General features: G+C 46.4%; 1 protein-coding gene across 1 annotated transcript in view; it reads right to left on the minus strand.

Annotated features, from left to right (window-relative positions):
- RNF11 (ring finger protein 11) overlaps nucleotides 1-18,732 on the minus strand; it is a 164,565-nt gene that overhangs the window by 80,600 nt on the left and 65,233 nt on the right. The window contains exon 2 of the mRNA XM_078670892.1: nucleotides 8,674-8,843. Within this exon, the coding sequence (XP_078527018.1) occupies nucleotides 8,674-8,843 (170 nt within the window). The remainder of the gene's footprint in view (nucleotides 1-8,673; nucleotides 8,844-18,732) is intronic.

Here is an 18,732-nt window from a genome sequence, read left to right on the forward strand (position 1 = left end):
CACATATATTCCTATCAGTCACTCCTATGGCAGGCCTTATCAATCCTGAAGGCAGAGTGCTTGGAATAATGTGAGATGGTGCTCTGGCATGAACTGAGCCCGTTTGCAGCTTGCGGAACCAAGTCCTAATAGCTGTTCCATGATAACGCATACCATATACTCTTAAGTGCATTATAGTCCTCGCGGTTATATGCCAACTCTGGTATCGCTTTATCAAAACATGTTGAGTAAGGTGTCATACGAATTGGAATACTAACCCCTCGCAAATTCTGGCGACGGGGTTAGCATTCCACCCTTCTAGAGGGACACGACATGTATGTAGCTGTAACCCCGTTAAAGTTAACTCAAGCCTCAGCTCCACAAAATGGATGCTGCCACCGAGACACAAGTCTGCCCTCCTGCTGCTGGGAGTCCTTCCAGCAACGGAGGCCTGGACAAAGGGTTTCCTGTCAGGGGAGGTGCCAGCACCATCCCAGACAGGATTTTGTGTATCCCAGGTAGGCAGGGCTTTAGAGGAAGGTGACTGCAAGTGGCACCCCGGTGCTCACTGTGCATAGGCCGGCTTGAACCAGTTCCAGGGGCACTCCAGCCCCTGAGCTGGGGAAAAGCCCGCCAAAGGAGAGGGGTGTAACCACCCCCCTCCTAGTCCCACCCATAGGGCAGGACTTAGTCGCGTGCCAGCCCCCTTTCCCAGGATAAAGGTAGGAGCAGGCCCCCTTCCAAATCAGATCATCTTTGAATCCTGAACCAACTTTCCACGAAAGGAACTCAAGACTCTTCTCAAGATTTCTCCCTTGTGGCTAAGGAGTAGTCACCCTGCAGCAGCAGGCACCATCCAAGCATCGCGGTCTGCTGTAAGTCTCTCCTCCGGATCAAGACTGCCCAGCTCGACGAGAACCGCTTTCCTGGCACCTCTGACCTCTACCTGCATCATCAGCCCAGCTGAGATTCGTGGGTGTGACGAGACCTCAAGGGACCGGCCATCTTCAAGACTGCACGACGCTTGCCAAGCACGACCACCGAGTGACCCTCGCCTAAGTGCTTTGGGGTCTGAGAACCCCCAACCCTGAGCAGCTCCTGCACCGAAGTACAGCCCCCTTGCATCCACAAGATCTGCGTGGGGCCCTTCTGCTCTTTGCTGCTCACCGCGTTGTCCAGGACACTTGCCCGTTGGCTAGTGGCCCCTCTGACGACGAACCACGACGACAACACCGCTGGTCTGGTTGCTCCAGACTGGCCCTTGCTCCCCTCCAACAGAGGAGCACCCCGGACCCTCCTGGTCCACTCCAGACGCCATTTTAAGTCCACCGCGTGGGCTTGCATTTGCCAAGACTTGTTGCCCCAATCCTGGGTCCAGCGACGTCGACAGCAGACACCACCGTGGGACAGCTCGCCCCTCCATCCTGGTCGCCGACAACGCCTCCTGGTCCGAGAGACTGCAGAGCCCAGCGTCGCCCACTCACCTGGTCGAGGTGACTTCGTCCGGTGCCATCCTGGTGCCCACCTAATCACTGGCTAGTGATTCAGAACTTGGTCCCCTCTGCTTACAGGTATCCATCTTCATCGATCCAGGCTTGGATCACCACGAACTTCTTCACTGGTCGCCTGCCAGCAACTTCTTTCTTCAGGCTCCATAGACTGCAACGAGGATCTCAGACGTCTTTTCAGCCCTATGCAGCCGCAGCCCCTGGGCTAGGTAACCCGAGCATTTTGGTGCTCCAGCATAGTCTAACTATCTAAGTGTCAGGATCCTTTGTCTTTTCAGCTCTACCTAGTCGGGTTCGCCCGAGAACACCAACTTTGCTTTTACTAGCCTCCATAGACTTTTTCCGCCTTACGCGTGAGAGTTCCCACTCTGCACACGACGTCCCTAGGCCTCCTGCTTGTAATCTAAAAGTTCAGTAGTCCAGTCCTAGCGATCCTAAAGCCTATGAGAATAGTTACTTACCTGCTAGTAATTCGCATTCCACTTGTATAGTATATGGTTTTTCGTGCCCCTCGGGCATTTGTGTAAATTGTGCGACTTAAAGTATTTCTTTAAGAGTTTTGTTGTGTGCTTAGCTCCCTGACTCAAAGAGTTCAGGGTAGTCTTGTTATAAATAAATATCTGTTTATTTTCATAACAACTTGTGTGGTGTCCTTTCACTTAGTGTTCAAGGGGTAAATGTGATGGTAAAACAGCTGGCTTAACACGCCCTCTAGAGTTTAGCCTAAAGACTGCACGTGTCCATGCTACTAGGATAGCTGGTCTATCAGGTTGACTTACAACCAAACATCAATAAGGGTTGTTTGGACTGATACAAAGTGTTCACTAGAATAGTGAACATTATATATCAGGACAACTTCTCACAATCTCTTACACACAAGAGACTTCCCCTTTTTTAAAATAATTACTTTTGTCCCCAATTTTCTTTTTGTCTTCCCTACAGGACTTGGAAAAATGACCAACTCTACCACATTTGTTGCACTCTTTTCCCAAGGCAGGACAAAACTTGAAGGAAGCTACATGATTGTAACTCCCACATCTAAAACATACAATGCGGTTACGCGATATATTCCTATAGTTTTGAAAACCTTTTGTAACATTGTTCATAGCACATACTTCTTCACTTAGTTTATCATTCTTGCTACCCCTAGGGCTCGTTTCTTCAATAGTTTTCATCCATTTGTTAGATTGTTCAAAAGCCTTGGCAGTGGAAATGCTTTCTAATAAAGTGGGATTACCTAATATCCACAATTGTTCCTGTGTTTTCTTACATTTAACATTGACAATTATCTGATCTCTGATCATTTCGTCTGTCATTGCACCAAAATTACATGAAACAACCAAAGCTCTCAAACCCGTTAAAAAAATCATCAAAAGATTCATTTTCTTTCTGTGCCCTCGTATAAAACTTGTAACGATTCAGAGCAATACTGGTTGTGGGTTTGAAACGGGTTTCTACACGAAGCATTGCTTCATCAAATACACCAGAGTCACTAGGAACAGGTGGTAAATTTCTAAAAATAGCTTGCCCTTCGGATCCTAAACAATGAAGAAAAATATTCTTTTTTTTCATTTCCCATCCTTTCCCCATCAATAGCCTTTAAATAAGTTAAAAACTCTTCCTTCCATCTGTTCCAGGGGATGGGAGGATCACCCTTACATTGTAAAAATTTCGAAGGAGGGTCAAATTGCATGGTGAAAATGAGAATAGTACAAATTAAATAGTGAACAATATAAAGCAATATGATATTATTACCGTTGAAAGAAAATAAAATGCAAAGTAAATAAACACAAATTCAATCCTTGAGTACACCAGCTGTGTACATCAGCGCTGTTATGTCCCACACAGCAGTTGTAGATTATAGTGCAAAAGTCTAGCACTAGCTCGAAATTTCCAGCAATAATGCACGCGATGTGATAATGTTGTCAAACAGATAGTTGTGAAGTTCGTCGTGCGGCGTGGCTTATTTGATCAATATATTTCAAAATGTGAAACAGTACCTTTATTTCACGAGCACACCAGAGTCACCGAGGCGCATTAGTTGTTGAAACTCGGTGCCGATGAAAACAAATATGGCCGCCTTCACGTTACGCGACGTGACGCTCCATGCGTGTAGCATCATCAGCCTCTTACTTGGAAACCATGGTAACTGCACGCTCCAACACGGCGCATGGAGATTTGTTGCACGGGAAGACTCAGTCCTTCGCGTGTTGCCCGTTGAAACCACGTTCAAAGGTAAACATTTGCTTATTTCGTTTAAAATTGTGAAACTTTCGCGCAAACACCCATAAATTTCGTAGTTTTCGGTAAACACAGCGTCCTCAACCGTGCAGTCTCCAAGATGAAAAGCGTTACAAATAGAATATTGTACACCAGTGAGAGCAGGTGTAAATAGTATTCCAAGTAAAATAAAGTTTTAAATCCTTCAGTCCTCAAGTAGGATAGTCGATAGCAACGTCTTCTATGTAGGAATGAACCAAGCGACAATCTTCAAAAGTTTATAAAATCCAAAATAGGTTAAGATCAGGTAAAAATCCAAAATCCTTTCAAAATCAGGTGTACCACACCTGTGCTGCTGTAGTAGTAGGTACTAGACACCCTCGTCGCCAATTTTGTAATAAAGAAGTTGAAAATCCAAGATAATTCCAAGTAAAATCCAAGGTTTATTGAACTGCAGCACAGTACATCCACTCTCCAAGTTACCAGTCCTTTTTCCTACAACACTCTGCCTCCAAGAGACGTGGTCTACGGTAGAGATACATTTTGATGGATATGTGTCTTATAACTGTTTGGCGCAGGAATCAACCATGGGCAGGGCTAAAGGTGGGCTGGTGATTTTATTGTCTGAACTTTCCGGTTCGAGTTAAATCCCATACCATCATTGGAATCCATTCACAAGTGCTTTGGTTGCAGCAAAGTGGGGGTCGAAACATTCTGCTAATTAACCATTATAATAATGTGTTTGACTCCTCTTGCTACACAGTTGTTAATGAACTCGAGACTGCAGTTGATAAAATTTGTAGGGCCAACCCTGTGCCTTTTGATATCATTTGGGGGGGGGGGATTTCAATATCTTTACGTGCCCCTTCTCCTTTATGAATGTCTGTGGTTTTGATGGGGCTAGAGGGGAGGACCGGGCCCACTTTCTTCACACCCCATATGGAGAATCTCTTAATATACTTATGCTTAAATTAGATCTGTTAATTCATCAGCCGGCAAATGATAGCGAAGGCAACCCTGTCCCCACTTTTGTAGGGAGGAACTCAGCCTCTGTCATTGACTATTTGCTGGTCTCTGTAAATATCAGCTTTCTCTGCGCTATTCCGGAAATTGTCGATTTGGCCCTTAGTGACCATAACTGCATTACTATGTTTACATCAGTTTGGGGGAGGAAGGCTCAAGCCGCCCGAAGGACTGTTGCCGAAATAATTCCCTGTAGACAGAACGGCATCAGGATTAAATGGTGCGGGGATAATTCAGAGAAGTTGCTGACTAAAATCGTGGCAGCTAGTCTTCAGGAGTTGCAGCGCTGCCTAGATGTTAATACAGGCGCATTATGTATTCTTGCCGACTTTGTGAAATTAAATGAAATAATTAAAAGGACTTTAACTATCACCAAGGCCAGTAGTACTATGGTGACTGTAGGCTGGTTTGACGGGGCCTGCACTAAGTCTTTACGAGAATTAAAGAAAGCCCTCAAGCTGGGATAGGGAAGTTGTTAAATCTCTTAGGGCAACCTATAAAAACCATCTGAAATGCAGGAAGCAAGAGTTAAGGGAGGAAGCTTGGGACAATCTCTCGAAAGCGGCAGAGCTCCGGGACAGTAAGCTTTTTTGGAATACTGTAAATAGCCCCTTCCTTCAGAAAGAGGAATTCCCGGTGTTATCTGCCCAGGTCAGCGAGGAAAGCTTGGTTTTGTACTTCACTGGTATATTTGACCCGGCCGGGGAAGATTCCACATGTTCTGGGGCCGTAGTCCCCGGCCCAAATTTACCCCTTAATATCACAACACTAGAGGTTGATAATGCTATCCGGAATAGCAAGGGAGGGAAGGCCCCTGGACCTGACGGGGTGCCGGTCGACCTGTATAAAGCGGACTCATTGTTATGGGGCCCTCTCTTGACCCAGGTTTTTAATGCGGCAGTTAAGGAATGCACCCCACCAAACATGGGGCGAGTCCATAATTATACCAATTTACAAGAAGAGAGACAGAGGCGAGGCTAAGAACTATCGCCCTATCTCCCTTCCAGACTCATTCCTGAAAATAATGAGTAGGGTGCTCTTGTTGCGACTGGAGGAGTGGGCAGAGGCTAATGGTATCCTTGCGGATTCCCAATTCGGGTTCCGCAAGGGCCCCGGTACCATTGAACAATGTATTAACCTAGATTTAATTATTGGGAAATACACCCGGGCCAAGCAGGTCTCGTTATTCCTCTGTTTTGCGGACCTCACCAGTGCATTTGATCTGGTGGACCATGCTCTACTGTGGACCACCTTACTAGATATGGGTGCCCCTGCTGCAATTATTCATTTTTTGGCTAGATTGTATAGTAAGTTGTCGGCCCAGATTCGATTTGGCCAAGCGGGGGAATGTACCAATAACATCAAGGTCAAATCAGGTATTAGGCAAGGCTGTGTCCTTGCCCCACTCCTTTTCTCCCTTTTTATTAATGCCATGGATTCCGAGTTGAAATTGGCTAATGCTGATGCACAGCTCGTTGAGGGCCAAGCGAACCCCGTACTGCTTTACGCAGACGACACAGTCCTATTATCTAGAACACCGGTCGATCTGCAGAGATTAATGGACAGTTTTATTAATTTTATTAAGGGGAGGAAACTAAAAATTAATACCTCGAAAACTTTTATTATGGCTTGTGGGAAGAAGGTAAGGAAGTTAAGATCATTCCAGTTTGAGGATCAGAAAATTGAAGTGGTGGACAAATTCTGTCATTTAGGCATTACCTTTAGTAGCAGTGGCACGTGGACACAGGAGATACTTAATATTAAGGCTAAGATGGGCAAGGGTGCTTTTGGCGTTTTTAAATTTGCCTCTAAAATAGGAAGTCGTCGTATATATGACATGTTGTATGTATACCGACATAGATGTGCTCCAGTGGCACTCTATGGGTCAGGTGTTTGGGGACACTGTCGCCATGGGGACTTGCAAGTGGCGGAAAATGACTTTTTAAAGAGGCTTCTTTGTCTCCCAACCTCAGCCTCTAATGAGCTGGTTCATCAAGAAGTTGGGCTGGAATTTTTGACTGATCGAATAGGATTGAGACCACTATTGGCCTGGAGATCTATCTGGGCCAAGGACGAAACTGGTTTCACTAGGAGAATCATTAACGACTGCCTCAGTTTGGATAAATATAGTCTGATCCCATGGCTTAAATACGTTGTAACATCATTTAGAGACGTGTTTGATATGGATGTTTTTGCGGACCCAGCTAGCGCTACTGATATTTCAAAACAGGAGCATAAACAGGTCTATCTGGGGGTTAAAGCAAAATTGCATAGTGAAGCCAGCTGCCTGTTTGTAACACATCAATTTTATCATTCTAATAACCTGGCATGCTATGGCTTTTCGAAGTATTTAAAAGTGGTCACTAAGCAATCTCACCAGTATGTCCTTACCAGACTAAGATTAGGTATTGTTCATAATCTGGTGGCTTTTCCCCTGATTAATAAGTATACGTCGATTTCCTGTCCATGTGACGGGACTTCGAAGCAGAGCACTGTGCACTTTTTGCTTATTTGTCCTTTGTACTTGTATCTCCGTACTACCTACCTTAAATCGCTTTTAAAAAAATACTCTGTGTCAACTGTTAAAACTGCCATGAGGTTTTTATTTGCACTTGATGTACCAGATGTGTGTTTTTTGTAGCGACATTTATTTTGAAATCCGTGTCCGCTAGGAAAAGTATGGACTTTACAACCCAACTGTGAATGTACCGTTTCCCGTAAACTTAGCTGCTATTGTCCACTTGTTACCTCTCCCTTCTTTGTGATTGTAATGAATTTTTATCTTTAAATTTTACAGTTGTTATGTATGTTAATGTATCTTCTTATGTGCTTTTATGATTGTTTTTTAAATGATCGAATAAAGCTTTTTTGAAATTAAAAATTTACTCCTTAATCTTTAGACCAGATCTCAACTTGCCTTTTCGATCTGTAATCCTTACCCTGTGTTCAGAAAAGCACAATCACTCAATCTTGAATGCAACTGCAGATATGCATTCAAATCATGAGCGCTGTCCCCATTTGCAGCTCTACTTAGAAGTATTGGCCTCACAGATTTATTTACACCACCAATGATTGATCTTGCAAATATGTTCCGATTTACACTGCTGCTCACTAATCCTGTGTGTTCAGGTTCACATCATCGCTCACGAATCCTGATTAAATGCCCATATTGTGGTTTATTTGAAGTTGTGCCATCATATAATACTTAACATGTGTTCAGATCTGTACCATCACTCACTAATCTTGAATGCATGGTCACCTTTGCACCAACAATGAGTACGTAGCCAAACTTGAACCATCATTCAGTAATAAATCAATCAGTGAATGCAGATAGTTGCATAAACATTATGAGACTTTGAATGTGTCCCGCGATTAGCCCCCTTATCCAGGAATGGTGAACGCATGCCCAGACTACATCATTCAATAATTCTATCACATTGACAGATTTGTCCTTTCACAAACCTTGGTGTGTGTTCGTATTCACACCTTTGCTTCGTAATCCTTGCTGTATGATCATATTTGCAAATTCACTTACAAATGGATTAATCTGCACCATCACTCAGAAATCTTTACTAATGGAAAAAATGAGAGAGCTGTTGGCACGGGCAGAGAAGCCACCGGAAGTTCGGGATGGACAATGAGAGGCCTAGGATCAAAGGTAGAGAAGCTGCATGGTCTATGGATGGAGTCTTTTCTTTGACCAATCACTATTCCAAAATGTAAACCTGGCCCAGTTGCTGGTCCAAAATGTGGCAGTTTCATCAAGCAGTGGGTGAAGGGAGCTGGTCAAAGCCCATCTGCAGTGCACTGTTCTACCCAACAGATCTTGAGTCAGATCCCATAAACATGTATGATCATACTTGAAAGTTTGAAATATCTAGACATGAAAAAGTTTGTGAGATGAAGAGTAACTAATCAAATGAAATGCGTTTCGGTGACTTACTCTCTGATCTTTTTTTCAGAACCATCTCTTCCTGGATCATAGACTCCTTTCGGCAGGTGCTGTATAAGGCCGATCCTTTGTGCTATTCTGATCTGCTCTTCTTCCGTCAGTTGGGTTGCCAACCGTGTCTGGCTGGGTGTTGGATGATACACCGGAACAGGGATTTGTTCCTAAAAGTAAGAAATCCGAACAAAGTTGGATATATTTTTCTGCCGATCATCATCATACAGGACAAAAATCTTCTGAGTAAATAGTTTAAAAAAAGTACAAACAGTATAATGAAAGATGTCAATCCAGAGATTTTGATTGAAGATTTGTGACTGAGCCATACAGAGGCGGGTGTTTACATTGTAATTTGAAAACAAATTAATACATGTGAGTTTTAAAAAGGGCCAGGCCAGGTCTCCCCCAGTTGGGAGCACACCTAATCCCCCCCATCAGGTATGGCCTACTTAGACATCACCAGTCAGAGATCATCTGAATCCTGTAGCACAATGACCACAGGTGTATGTCTATAATGCAGCCCTAGCGATTGCCAATGGCTAAGAATATTTCAACGGCAATACCGCAGCTCTATTCTTACTTGACCTCAGCACGGCCTTTGACACGGTCTCCCATAAAATCCTTCACCAACGACTAGAAGAGATTGGGGTGGTTTGCCTCTTTTCTATCAGAACATTCCTGACAGGTTCATGCCCCCCCCCACCTGTCCAGTAACTACCCTCTCAGCTGTGGTGTCCCGCAGGGCTCAGCCTTAAGCCCAACATTGTTTAACGTGTAAGTCCACCCTCTGGCCCTCCTGGCTAAAGAGAGAGACATCAAAATGGGATCGTACGCGGATGACACCCAGCTGGTGTTCACCTTCTCCAACAACCCTGCGTTGGACCAATTGAAATTTCGAGCCGATGTTCAAGCCATTGCAGACTGGATGGCAAACAACTATTTACAGCTTAATTCAGCAAAGATTGAGCTACTCGTGGTTGGCCAGGACACCCACAAGTGGGATTACCAGTAGTCGCCTGCGACCCTAGGCACCCCTCCCACGCCGAAAAACACAGTTAAAGACCTAGGGATCCTAGTGGACACCACCCTCTCATTTGAGCCCCATGCAAAAAAAGTCGCAGGCACCGATTTTGCTTCTGCGCGGCCTAAAACCCATGTTAGGATATTTTGACACCCCCACCCGCCAACTGATAGTCCAATCAGCAGTCCAGTCACGCCTGGATTACTGTAATGGCCTTCTACTTGGAGTAAACAAAACAGTCACTGCAAGACTCCAACGGGTACAAAAGGCAGCTCCTCGCACTCTGTTTTCCCTCCCTAGGAAATGTCATACCTCGAACCTCCTTTGCCGCTTACACTGGCTGCCAATTAAACAGAGTTCAGTTTAAAACCCTCTGCACCAAGCATAAGATTGTACATGGCCAAGGCCCCTAAATCTTGCAGGAACTTTGCTCCCCCTATACGCCTCTGCGTACGCTGCGCTCTACTGATCAACATCTGCTGTGTATGCCACGGGTCCGCCGTTGCGGAGCCAGGGATCGATCCTTTAAATATCTGGCTCCTGCACTATGGAATTCCATCCCTCTGGATTCCTGCGGCACAACTGACCACTGGGCCATCAGGAAACTGATCAAAACCTGGCTGTTTGCCTCCATCTAGCTTGTCTCCGGTCCGCCAGCACTGGGACACCTTGTTGCTGGGGAAGCCATGCGCTATACAAACCCACTTAACATAACATTCCATTTCCTACGCCATCCAGGCCCTGTATGTATGCCCTCATGTATGCATGTAGTATTTGTACTGTGTGAACCCAGCCAAAAACGAATCAGAGTGCAGTACAGGGCCAAAGGAAACCACACAGACAAGTGATAGGAGAGGTAGCAGTCTTACTGCCCTCTAATGAAGTGTTCTTTAAAGAAGTATCTAACTTTCTTAAATTGGAGCAGATCTTGGGCAGTCATTTTGGATATGTGGAAATTGTCCAGATCCCGGGAGCATAAATGGGAAAGGCCTGCTGCCTTCTTTTTCACGCTTCTTAGTCTGTGGTCCGATGGTGGCCTGACTGCAGGTGTGCCATGAGCCGCCAAAGATGTGAGCTGGTCCACAATGTATGTGGGGTGCTTGTTACAATGCTTTGTAACTGATTCTGAAGATTAGGTGGACAGAAAGGAGGGCCAACGGAGTGCCATCAGGTTAGGGGTAATGTGATCATATTGCTTCTGGCCCAGGATGAGACCTGCTGCGGTGTGTAGGATGCCTTTAAGAGGAGGCTATGCAGTCTAAGAGGCTATGGAGCAGGATATTTTCTTCAGATGCAAGAGTATGAAGGCTTGAATAACAGGTCTGAAGTCACTTTGAAGAAACTGCTTCTCTTTCTTTAGAAGAGATAGGCAGTACCAGGTAATTTAGTTTTTCGATCAATGTATTCCTTGAGGGTGAGGCTGGTGTCCAGGATGAATCCGAGTGACTTGGCATACAGTGAAAGTTGGGGTTCTAGGCAACCGAGGTTTGTGTCATTAAGCCAGTTTGTACTTTCTTGTTTGTTGTTCTAAGCAAATAACCGAAATTCTGTCTTGGTTGGGCTGAGATTCAGGTAGGCACGAACGTCCAGGTGTGGTTGATGTGCAGGCAGAGTCTGATGTATTGATGTCTGAAGCAGAATAGACTTTCACGTAGAGTTTGCTTCATTGGCAGATTGGTAAATCTTGATGTTATTTCCAAGCAGAACACCAAGCAGCTGTGCATAAAGGGTGAAAGTGACCAGGGACAGTGTGAATCCCCAGAGGACTCCAAAGGCGATAGGAATCATTTGGGACCAGGAGGCGCCATATGAACAAGCTGGTGTCGGTTGGAAAGGTAAAAGGAGGATCACTGAAGGGCATTGTACAAGAATTCCGTGGCAGACTCCAGGGTGCATATAGATGGGTGAGATGGTCAGCTGTGTTGAAGGCAGCCGAGAGGTCCAGCAATATCAGAAAGCAGGGATCAATATCTGATCAGGAGGACATTTTTTAAAGTGTGTAAGGTAGCGGTTTCCATGCTTCAGTTTGAGCTAAAGCCAGACTGGTAGTCATGTAGGAAATAGCATTAATGGGTCTGGTGTAGGTTTTTTAATAAATGAGAGGATCTGGTCTGTCTTGACAGTTTCTGAGAATATGCTTTGAGTGAGGAAGGCATTGAACAATGGAGGGTGGGGGTTAGAGCGTCCACAGTAGGAACTTTGATTAAGAATGAGAGCAAGACCTCTTCATAAGTGGCTTTGAGGTAGTCGAGTAGGTAAGTGAGATTTGCAAGCAATGAGTAGGTAAGTGAGATTTGCAAGCAATGAGGGCTTCGAAGGAGGACCCTTGCAGGATTCTCCCGAAGGGCGTGGGAGTAAGAGACAAAGCAGGCTTGGTGTAGTTAATGTTTTGTTGAATCTTCTGAATTGACTCAAGAGGTTGATGGCATTGCACTTTTCTGTTGAGTGAGGAACAGGTGAGTCTGGCAGGGGGATGATGCAGTACTTTTCTTGAAAAGCGTTTTGCATTAGTAGTGGGTTTGTTGGTGGTGTTGCAACAGTACTCTGCTTTGGCTGATGTGATGAGCTGGCAGCAGGTTGCACAAAGGGATTCCAATATCATTAGTAGTTCTGTTTTAGTTCCATTTTCTTCCCTGTTGGCAGGTGGGTTGTTGATTGTCAGCAAGGTCTTTGGCTTGCACTTGTGAGATTTAATTGGGCCATTTCCCCCAAAAAGTGTTGAAGTTATTTAGAAGAGTTTGTGTCAGACAGAGGTGATTGCATAATGCTGGACATCCTCTTTTGCACTTTCTATAGATAGGTCTTTCAAAGCTCTGAATGTTTAGTCTTCTCTTTTGGGTTGATCTTGGTTTGTTAGTAGAATGGTGAAAAGAGAGATCGGGATGGTGAAGTAGTCAGATCAATGGCCAGTCTAGTGGTTTGGTTGGTTTGTATTGGACTGTTGGTGATATTGAGAAAACAAGGTCGAGGGAGTGCTCTTTTTGGGTGTGTTGGTTGTGTGACATACTAAACATTCCGTAACACATGGAGTGGGTCTATGAGACTGAGGAGGGGATCTCTTGAGTTTTCGTATTTTTTTAGCTTAAGTAGTGTATGAAGTTGAAGTCATCCATTCAGGTGGTGTGACCATGTCGGACAGATGAAGTGGTGAGGAACCAAAGAATTGATTAATGACGTTTTTCTGTCTGGGAGGCTTGGAGATGAGACAGAGGTGATAACTGAGTTAAAGAGAATAGGGAATGGCATATCATAGCTCCAATGAGTTGTGCCAGGTGCTTGTCTAGCGTGCAGGAGCACATGAACTTACTTATTATGTTTGTGGTCCACAAAATCACTCCTAATGGCCACTCTGCGATTGTCTGCGAAACGTGATACCTTACCTATGAATTATGCAATTACAACCTAGTGCTATTGTATGCTGTTGTTGCTAAGTCTTCTTGTGCAAGCAACCATGAGTGATTTTTCAAAGAAGTTGAACAAAAAAAAAACACAAAAAAACACGCTGAATTGAATAAAGTTTGAATATCAAAGCAAGATGGTGATCGTTTAAACAACATGACCAGCCACTAGTAACTTAAAGTGAGTTTGTTTCAAAGTCATCACATTCATAGTTAAAGGATGAGCTGTATTAAGAGTTCCATCTGCAGAGCCTGGACTTTACAGGGCTTTCAGCAGACATGCAAGAAAATTCGACCTCGGGGGAGGGGGGAGTAGGAGGGAACACTACACACTGCTAGATCCTGCTCAAGGGCAGCACGTGCACTATACTGAAAAAGGCAACACAGAAACCCTGGGCTGACCCGCTTTACATTGGCAGGAACATTCACCTGTTCAGACATTCTACCGAAATGACGACCTTCTCTTAACGCCACTTTCAATCTGCACGAAAACCACACATGAGCACCTTTAAATGAGTTGAAGATTCATTCTACCTCGCAATAATTAAAATTATGAAGCCTTAAAAAAAGCATTAGCTTAAATGACAGTAAAAATGTTGGTTCGCTCACGATTACACTAAATTCAAAATAGTACAATAAAATGCAACATATAATTATAAGCCAGAAGAGGAACACCATAAAAATAAAAAACAAAATCTACTAAAAAAAGTTCCTGATCAAAAAAAAAAAAAATCACTTTTTTATATTGAACCTTTCCACAACCCAAAAGAACGCACATACATTATGTCGGCTATTCAATAAGCACATTGATTTTTAGCACTTAATCTTGTAGTTATTTTGAGGCATGGCGAAAACTGCAGGCCACCACCTACTCATATTTGCTTACCTTCCTCAGTATATGGTACGTCATTACATAACCCACCCAACACAGTAGATCATATTCTTTCCTTTTGCCCCAGTAAACCTCTTCAATATCCCCCATAAACTGGACTAATCACAGGCACGTTATCACTCTACTATGTTTACACTTTCACCGAACAAATCAAAAATTTCTCAAATGGATCCAAACTACAGCCAAATAATTAATAATTGAATCTAAAGAGGTCCGCCAGTGCTGACCAACTACCTAGAATGGACTGGAGTATGTTGAAGAGCAATGGAAGGGGTGCAACTGTACGTAATAAAAAACAATCAACAAATCCTGAAATCTGTCTGTGAACCTGCAAGATATCCATCACTGTCAGAGTAAAAATACAAAGGAAAAAATAAAGACCAATGTTGGTTTACGTGCTCTCTCCAGCTGGTTTACCACTTACCTGGTGATTGTTTGAGGCCAGGACTACAAGGCCCATAATCCCACGTCTTTTGAAGGAAGTGACAGGACCTACAAAGAAGTGCCTTGAGCTCGCAGCGCGGGATGCACTTTTTCCTGCTGGTTTGACGCTTGCCTGGTGACTTCGTTGGGGGCCAAGACTACAGGGCCCATAATCCCCACCCAATCTGGAGGTGGTTAGAGGAGCTACAAAAAAGGGGCTTGAGCCAGCAATAGACGTCCAGGCGAAGACAAGGCCAAGAGCAAGCCCATCTGCATCTGTTCGAGGCTGGGGTGGGCCAACCCTCTTGGGCCTGAAGCATTTTTAACCTAGGCAAATTCATTTTTGCAGGGAGGTAGGCTTTCGCAATCTATACTTGTGGCATTAGCAAATTAAGGATATGTCCTTATCAAACAGCAAGGATGATGTTGTCAAATCAACATCCCCCATTACAAACTATCTAACCTCTGGTATGGGGGTAATATCCTCCGAAATTGAGATAAAAGAGGAAAGGATTGATGGAGTCTAGCGCCAATCGTACAATCTCCCTTTGAAATCACAAGCTTCAACAGACATCGGGGAGGTTGGCTTATATAAGGAGGGTGTCGGCCCATGAAATGGAGGAACAGTGGAAACTACCTTGGGGCCAAAATCAAATACTACACTTAGCTCTCCCACCACTGCTTCTTTACAGCAGAATACACCGGAAGCAATGCAAGGACCTTCGACCTCACTAAGATCCCCATGCATAAAAAGAGAAAGGAGGGCGCCGGTAGAACCTATAAAAAGTCAATGTGCACACTGCGCTCTACAGTCCCAGTCCACGAGGCCTAGAAGAGTCACGTTAATCTATTAAATAATGGGGGCAATGATGGCTGTTCCGAAAAAAGGCTGTAACCATGAATATGCAAAACCAGATGTTAGAATTATATAATCAATTTGTTTTAAAAATAACTTGAAATAATCATTAATAATTTTTTGCATAAACATGGGAGCCAAGAATGTGGCTTTGGTAGATAAGATTTTATACCATGTAAACCTAAGCCTTTCGACTTCCAAGTTTACCAATACCTCGGGCATGGCTCACCCACCACCGCTCCGAACACTGTTCGTAGTTTTTTTTTTTTTTTAAGTTTTGAAAAAACCTTTATTTAAGGTAGAAAAAAAACAGTACAAAAACAAATTTCACTGCCTACATCCTTATGCAGGCGGCAGTATGTCTTAGCGAATACTTTTCCCTCCCTCCTCCCACAGCGGTGACCCAATCTCACCGTGTCCCTTCCCGCCCCCCTCCCCATAACATCTTCCGTCCATCGCCCAACAGGGGGAAATGAGGTAAAAAAAGTACCCAAAAGAATCGAGAAAGTTCTGAGGGTTTGCCTGGTGGGTAGCTTCTAGAAGGCGATCAGTCTTTACTCGCTCGAGCGAGGGTGCTCGGGCGGTAGTTTGTCGTTTCATCTCCAAGTTACTGAAATAGGAACTCTTTAATGTTCGTTGCATGTGTTGCAGTGTCTCCCAAACCCCAGTTAAAGCAAGTGCAGTTGTTTTGGTCGTGAAATGCCCGTTCAATGAGCAGCTAGAGGGTATTTTCCTGACACACTGTCCCGTATCGCATTTGGAGGGGTGGCAGCAAGCTCTCCAGCAGATTGTCATCAGCTATACCGGGCAGTGGGCCCTCTCAGTCACAGTCCAGAGCATTTCCTCCTGCATGTTATCCCATCATGGTCTGTAACTTAGTAGTGAGCCGCCTGCTCAGGATCATTCTGCACAATGAGGGCTGGGAGGTCATTATCATTCAGTAGTTGTCGGATGTCTAAGGCATTACAGGTGCAACCGTCGGGTTTTGGCATATCGCAGTTCTATGCGGTGCGACAATTGTTCTTTTGTTATTCCACGTCGGACGTGCCCTCCCCGCCATCAGGGCGGCGGGCAGGGGACTGCCCTCCCGCAGCATTCATGGGCAGAGATTTAAGGAAGTCCTGAACGTGCAGTGGGTTGGTGAAGAAATGGTGCTTCCCTAAGTGTGTAACCTTGAGGCGGGCCGGGAATTGCATGGCATAAGGGATATTCACCTGTTGCAATTTTTTCTTTACCAGCAGAAATTTCCGACGTTGGTCCTGGACAGCCATGGTGAAATCAGGATAAATCGAGATCTCCATTCCTTCATGTCGCAGTTGCCCTTTTTCCCTAGAGAGTCAGAGAGCAGTGTCCCGGTCTCGATAGTTGAGCAGTTTGGCTATTATGGCCCTGGGAGAGGCCCCCGGAGCCGGCCGACTCGCCAGTGAACGATGTGCCCTCTCAACTACCAGGACCTGCGAGAAGGCCGTTCTCCCGAAAAGTGTGATGAGTAGCCGTTCCACAAACTCCATCTTCCCTGTGGCTGTGGACTCGGATACGCCGAGGATTCTCAAGTTGTTCCTTCTTGAGTGGGATTCCAAATTCTCGTTCTTGGCGGCTATTACCTTGAGGATCTTCTCCATTTCGAGGATGCAACTCGTGGTGGCGCTGGCTGTGTCTTCCAGATCCGAGATGCAATGCTCTGTTTCCATAATACGATCATCATGTTTCTCCACTCTATGCGTCAGTCCGTCCAGTCTAGCAGTCATGGAGTCCATTTTAGACTCTATAGAGGTTAGGCTCGACTGCATCACTAACAGTATTTCCTTGAGGTCTGCAGTGGAAGTAGTCGATGTACCTTGTTGTTCATCGTCCAGCTCCATCTGTGAGCGTGTTAACTTGCGAGCCTCGAAGGTAATTTTAGGCTGTCGCCCGTCTGGTTTCCCCATGTTTGCCAGGTGAGAGGAGAGGAGGTGGTGCAGCAATCAGTTAGGCCAAAGCTTTAGCAGCTGTGACAAAGGGAGGGCAGGCCACCACGGGCAGTCAGCAAGCCGTGTGCGCCGGACCCGCGTCGGAATCCTCGGGGACTCAGAACTGGGTTTAAGGTGTGGGGGGCCGTGGCCGATCCCGCAAGGGTTGTCTCTCAGTCGTAACCTCAGCTCCTGCAGTGGCGTGCTCCGTTCATGTGCGGGGTCCCGCAGGGCCAACAGGACTCCATCTGCGGTAGTAGCGCCGCCAGACAATGAGGAGTGCAGGGAGGCCGCAAACGAAGAAGATGAGCTTGGGTTATTCGTGCTCAGTTGCCGGAGTGTCTAGCACGCATGGAGCTCTGTCTGGGGGGCAGTCCGTTTCGGCAATGGTGGGCTCCAAACAGGTGAGGCAGTATGCGGCGTGGTGTCAAACTCCCACTATCTGGTGCTAGCTGGTGCTAGCTGCGAGTGCTTTCCCCACTCCCTGCGCGCTATCCAGGGGGGGCCCGTATGGTGCTGGCCTCAGTAATCATGTCCACAAGTGCAGGTTGGGGCGGGCAACCGCTGCCTTCGTGGTCCCCTGCACCTCCCGCCAGTTATCGTGCCTGCTGCAATGTAGAGGGGGGGTCCAGTCCAACAGCTCCAGGCGTCACGCTGTTGCAGACAGCTTCGCCAAATTGCCGGGAGTGGGTCACTCTGGCCCGAGCGTGTGGGGGCTGGTTCGTTCAGTCGGGGCTATGCCAGAGCCGCAGGCCACCGCATTCACCAGGTCTGTCAAATGCCGAGCAGTGCGCAACCCATGTGACTATTTTCCCCGTGGGGGGTGGCGGGGAGGGGCGCCTAGTTAGCTCGGGCACCGTCCAGAGCATGTAGAAAGAGGTCTCCTACCTTCGGATAGTCGGCTTCTTTGTTGGCTCAGCCCAGGCGCCCGATGCCCTCCACAGCGCCCAGAGGCCCCAGTCGGTCAGGGGGGCGGCGCGCAGGAGCCGCGCCAGCCTCCCCCGCGGGCCGCACAAGGGTCTGGCGGCTCCTCCGACGCACGCCTCCGCACCAGAGTCCTCCGAGCGCAGCCACGGGCCCCCATCAGCCTCTGCCGCTCCGGCTGTTCCTCTCCCACGGTCCCGGCCGAAGCTCCAAGACTCTGCCTCTCACCCACGGCGATGGCAGAAGGCAGATCCCACGTTCCACCGCGGGTCAGTCAGGAGATCAGCAGCAACGATGTCCAGGTCTAATCGGCTTGTATGGGGCAGCGCAGTCTCCAGCAGGCCCACCTAGGTCCGAGCCGGTCGCGGACAGACCAGGCCGCCATCTTGTCCCCGCCGCGGGGTGCTCAGCACATTCGGATTTCGTCTGCAGAGGGGTCTAGACAGCTCAAATCACCACAGCATCTTCTCCGGGCGTGAGCAGCAAACCGCAGTGAGTAGCAAGCGGGTGTCTTGTGGGATGAAGAGGATATTGGGCGGATAAGAGCCAGAGCTGCAAGAGCCTAACATAGGTGCGGCATCTTGCTGGACGCC

Source organism: Lissotriton helveticus, chromosome 1_2 (genome assembly GCF_964261635.1).
Source record: "Lissotriton helveticus chromosome 1_2, aLisHel1.1, whole genome shotgun sequence".
Classification (NCBI taxonomy): Eukaryota; Metazoa; Chordata; class Amphibia; order Caudata; family Salamandridae; genus Lissotriton; species Lissotriton helveticus.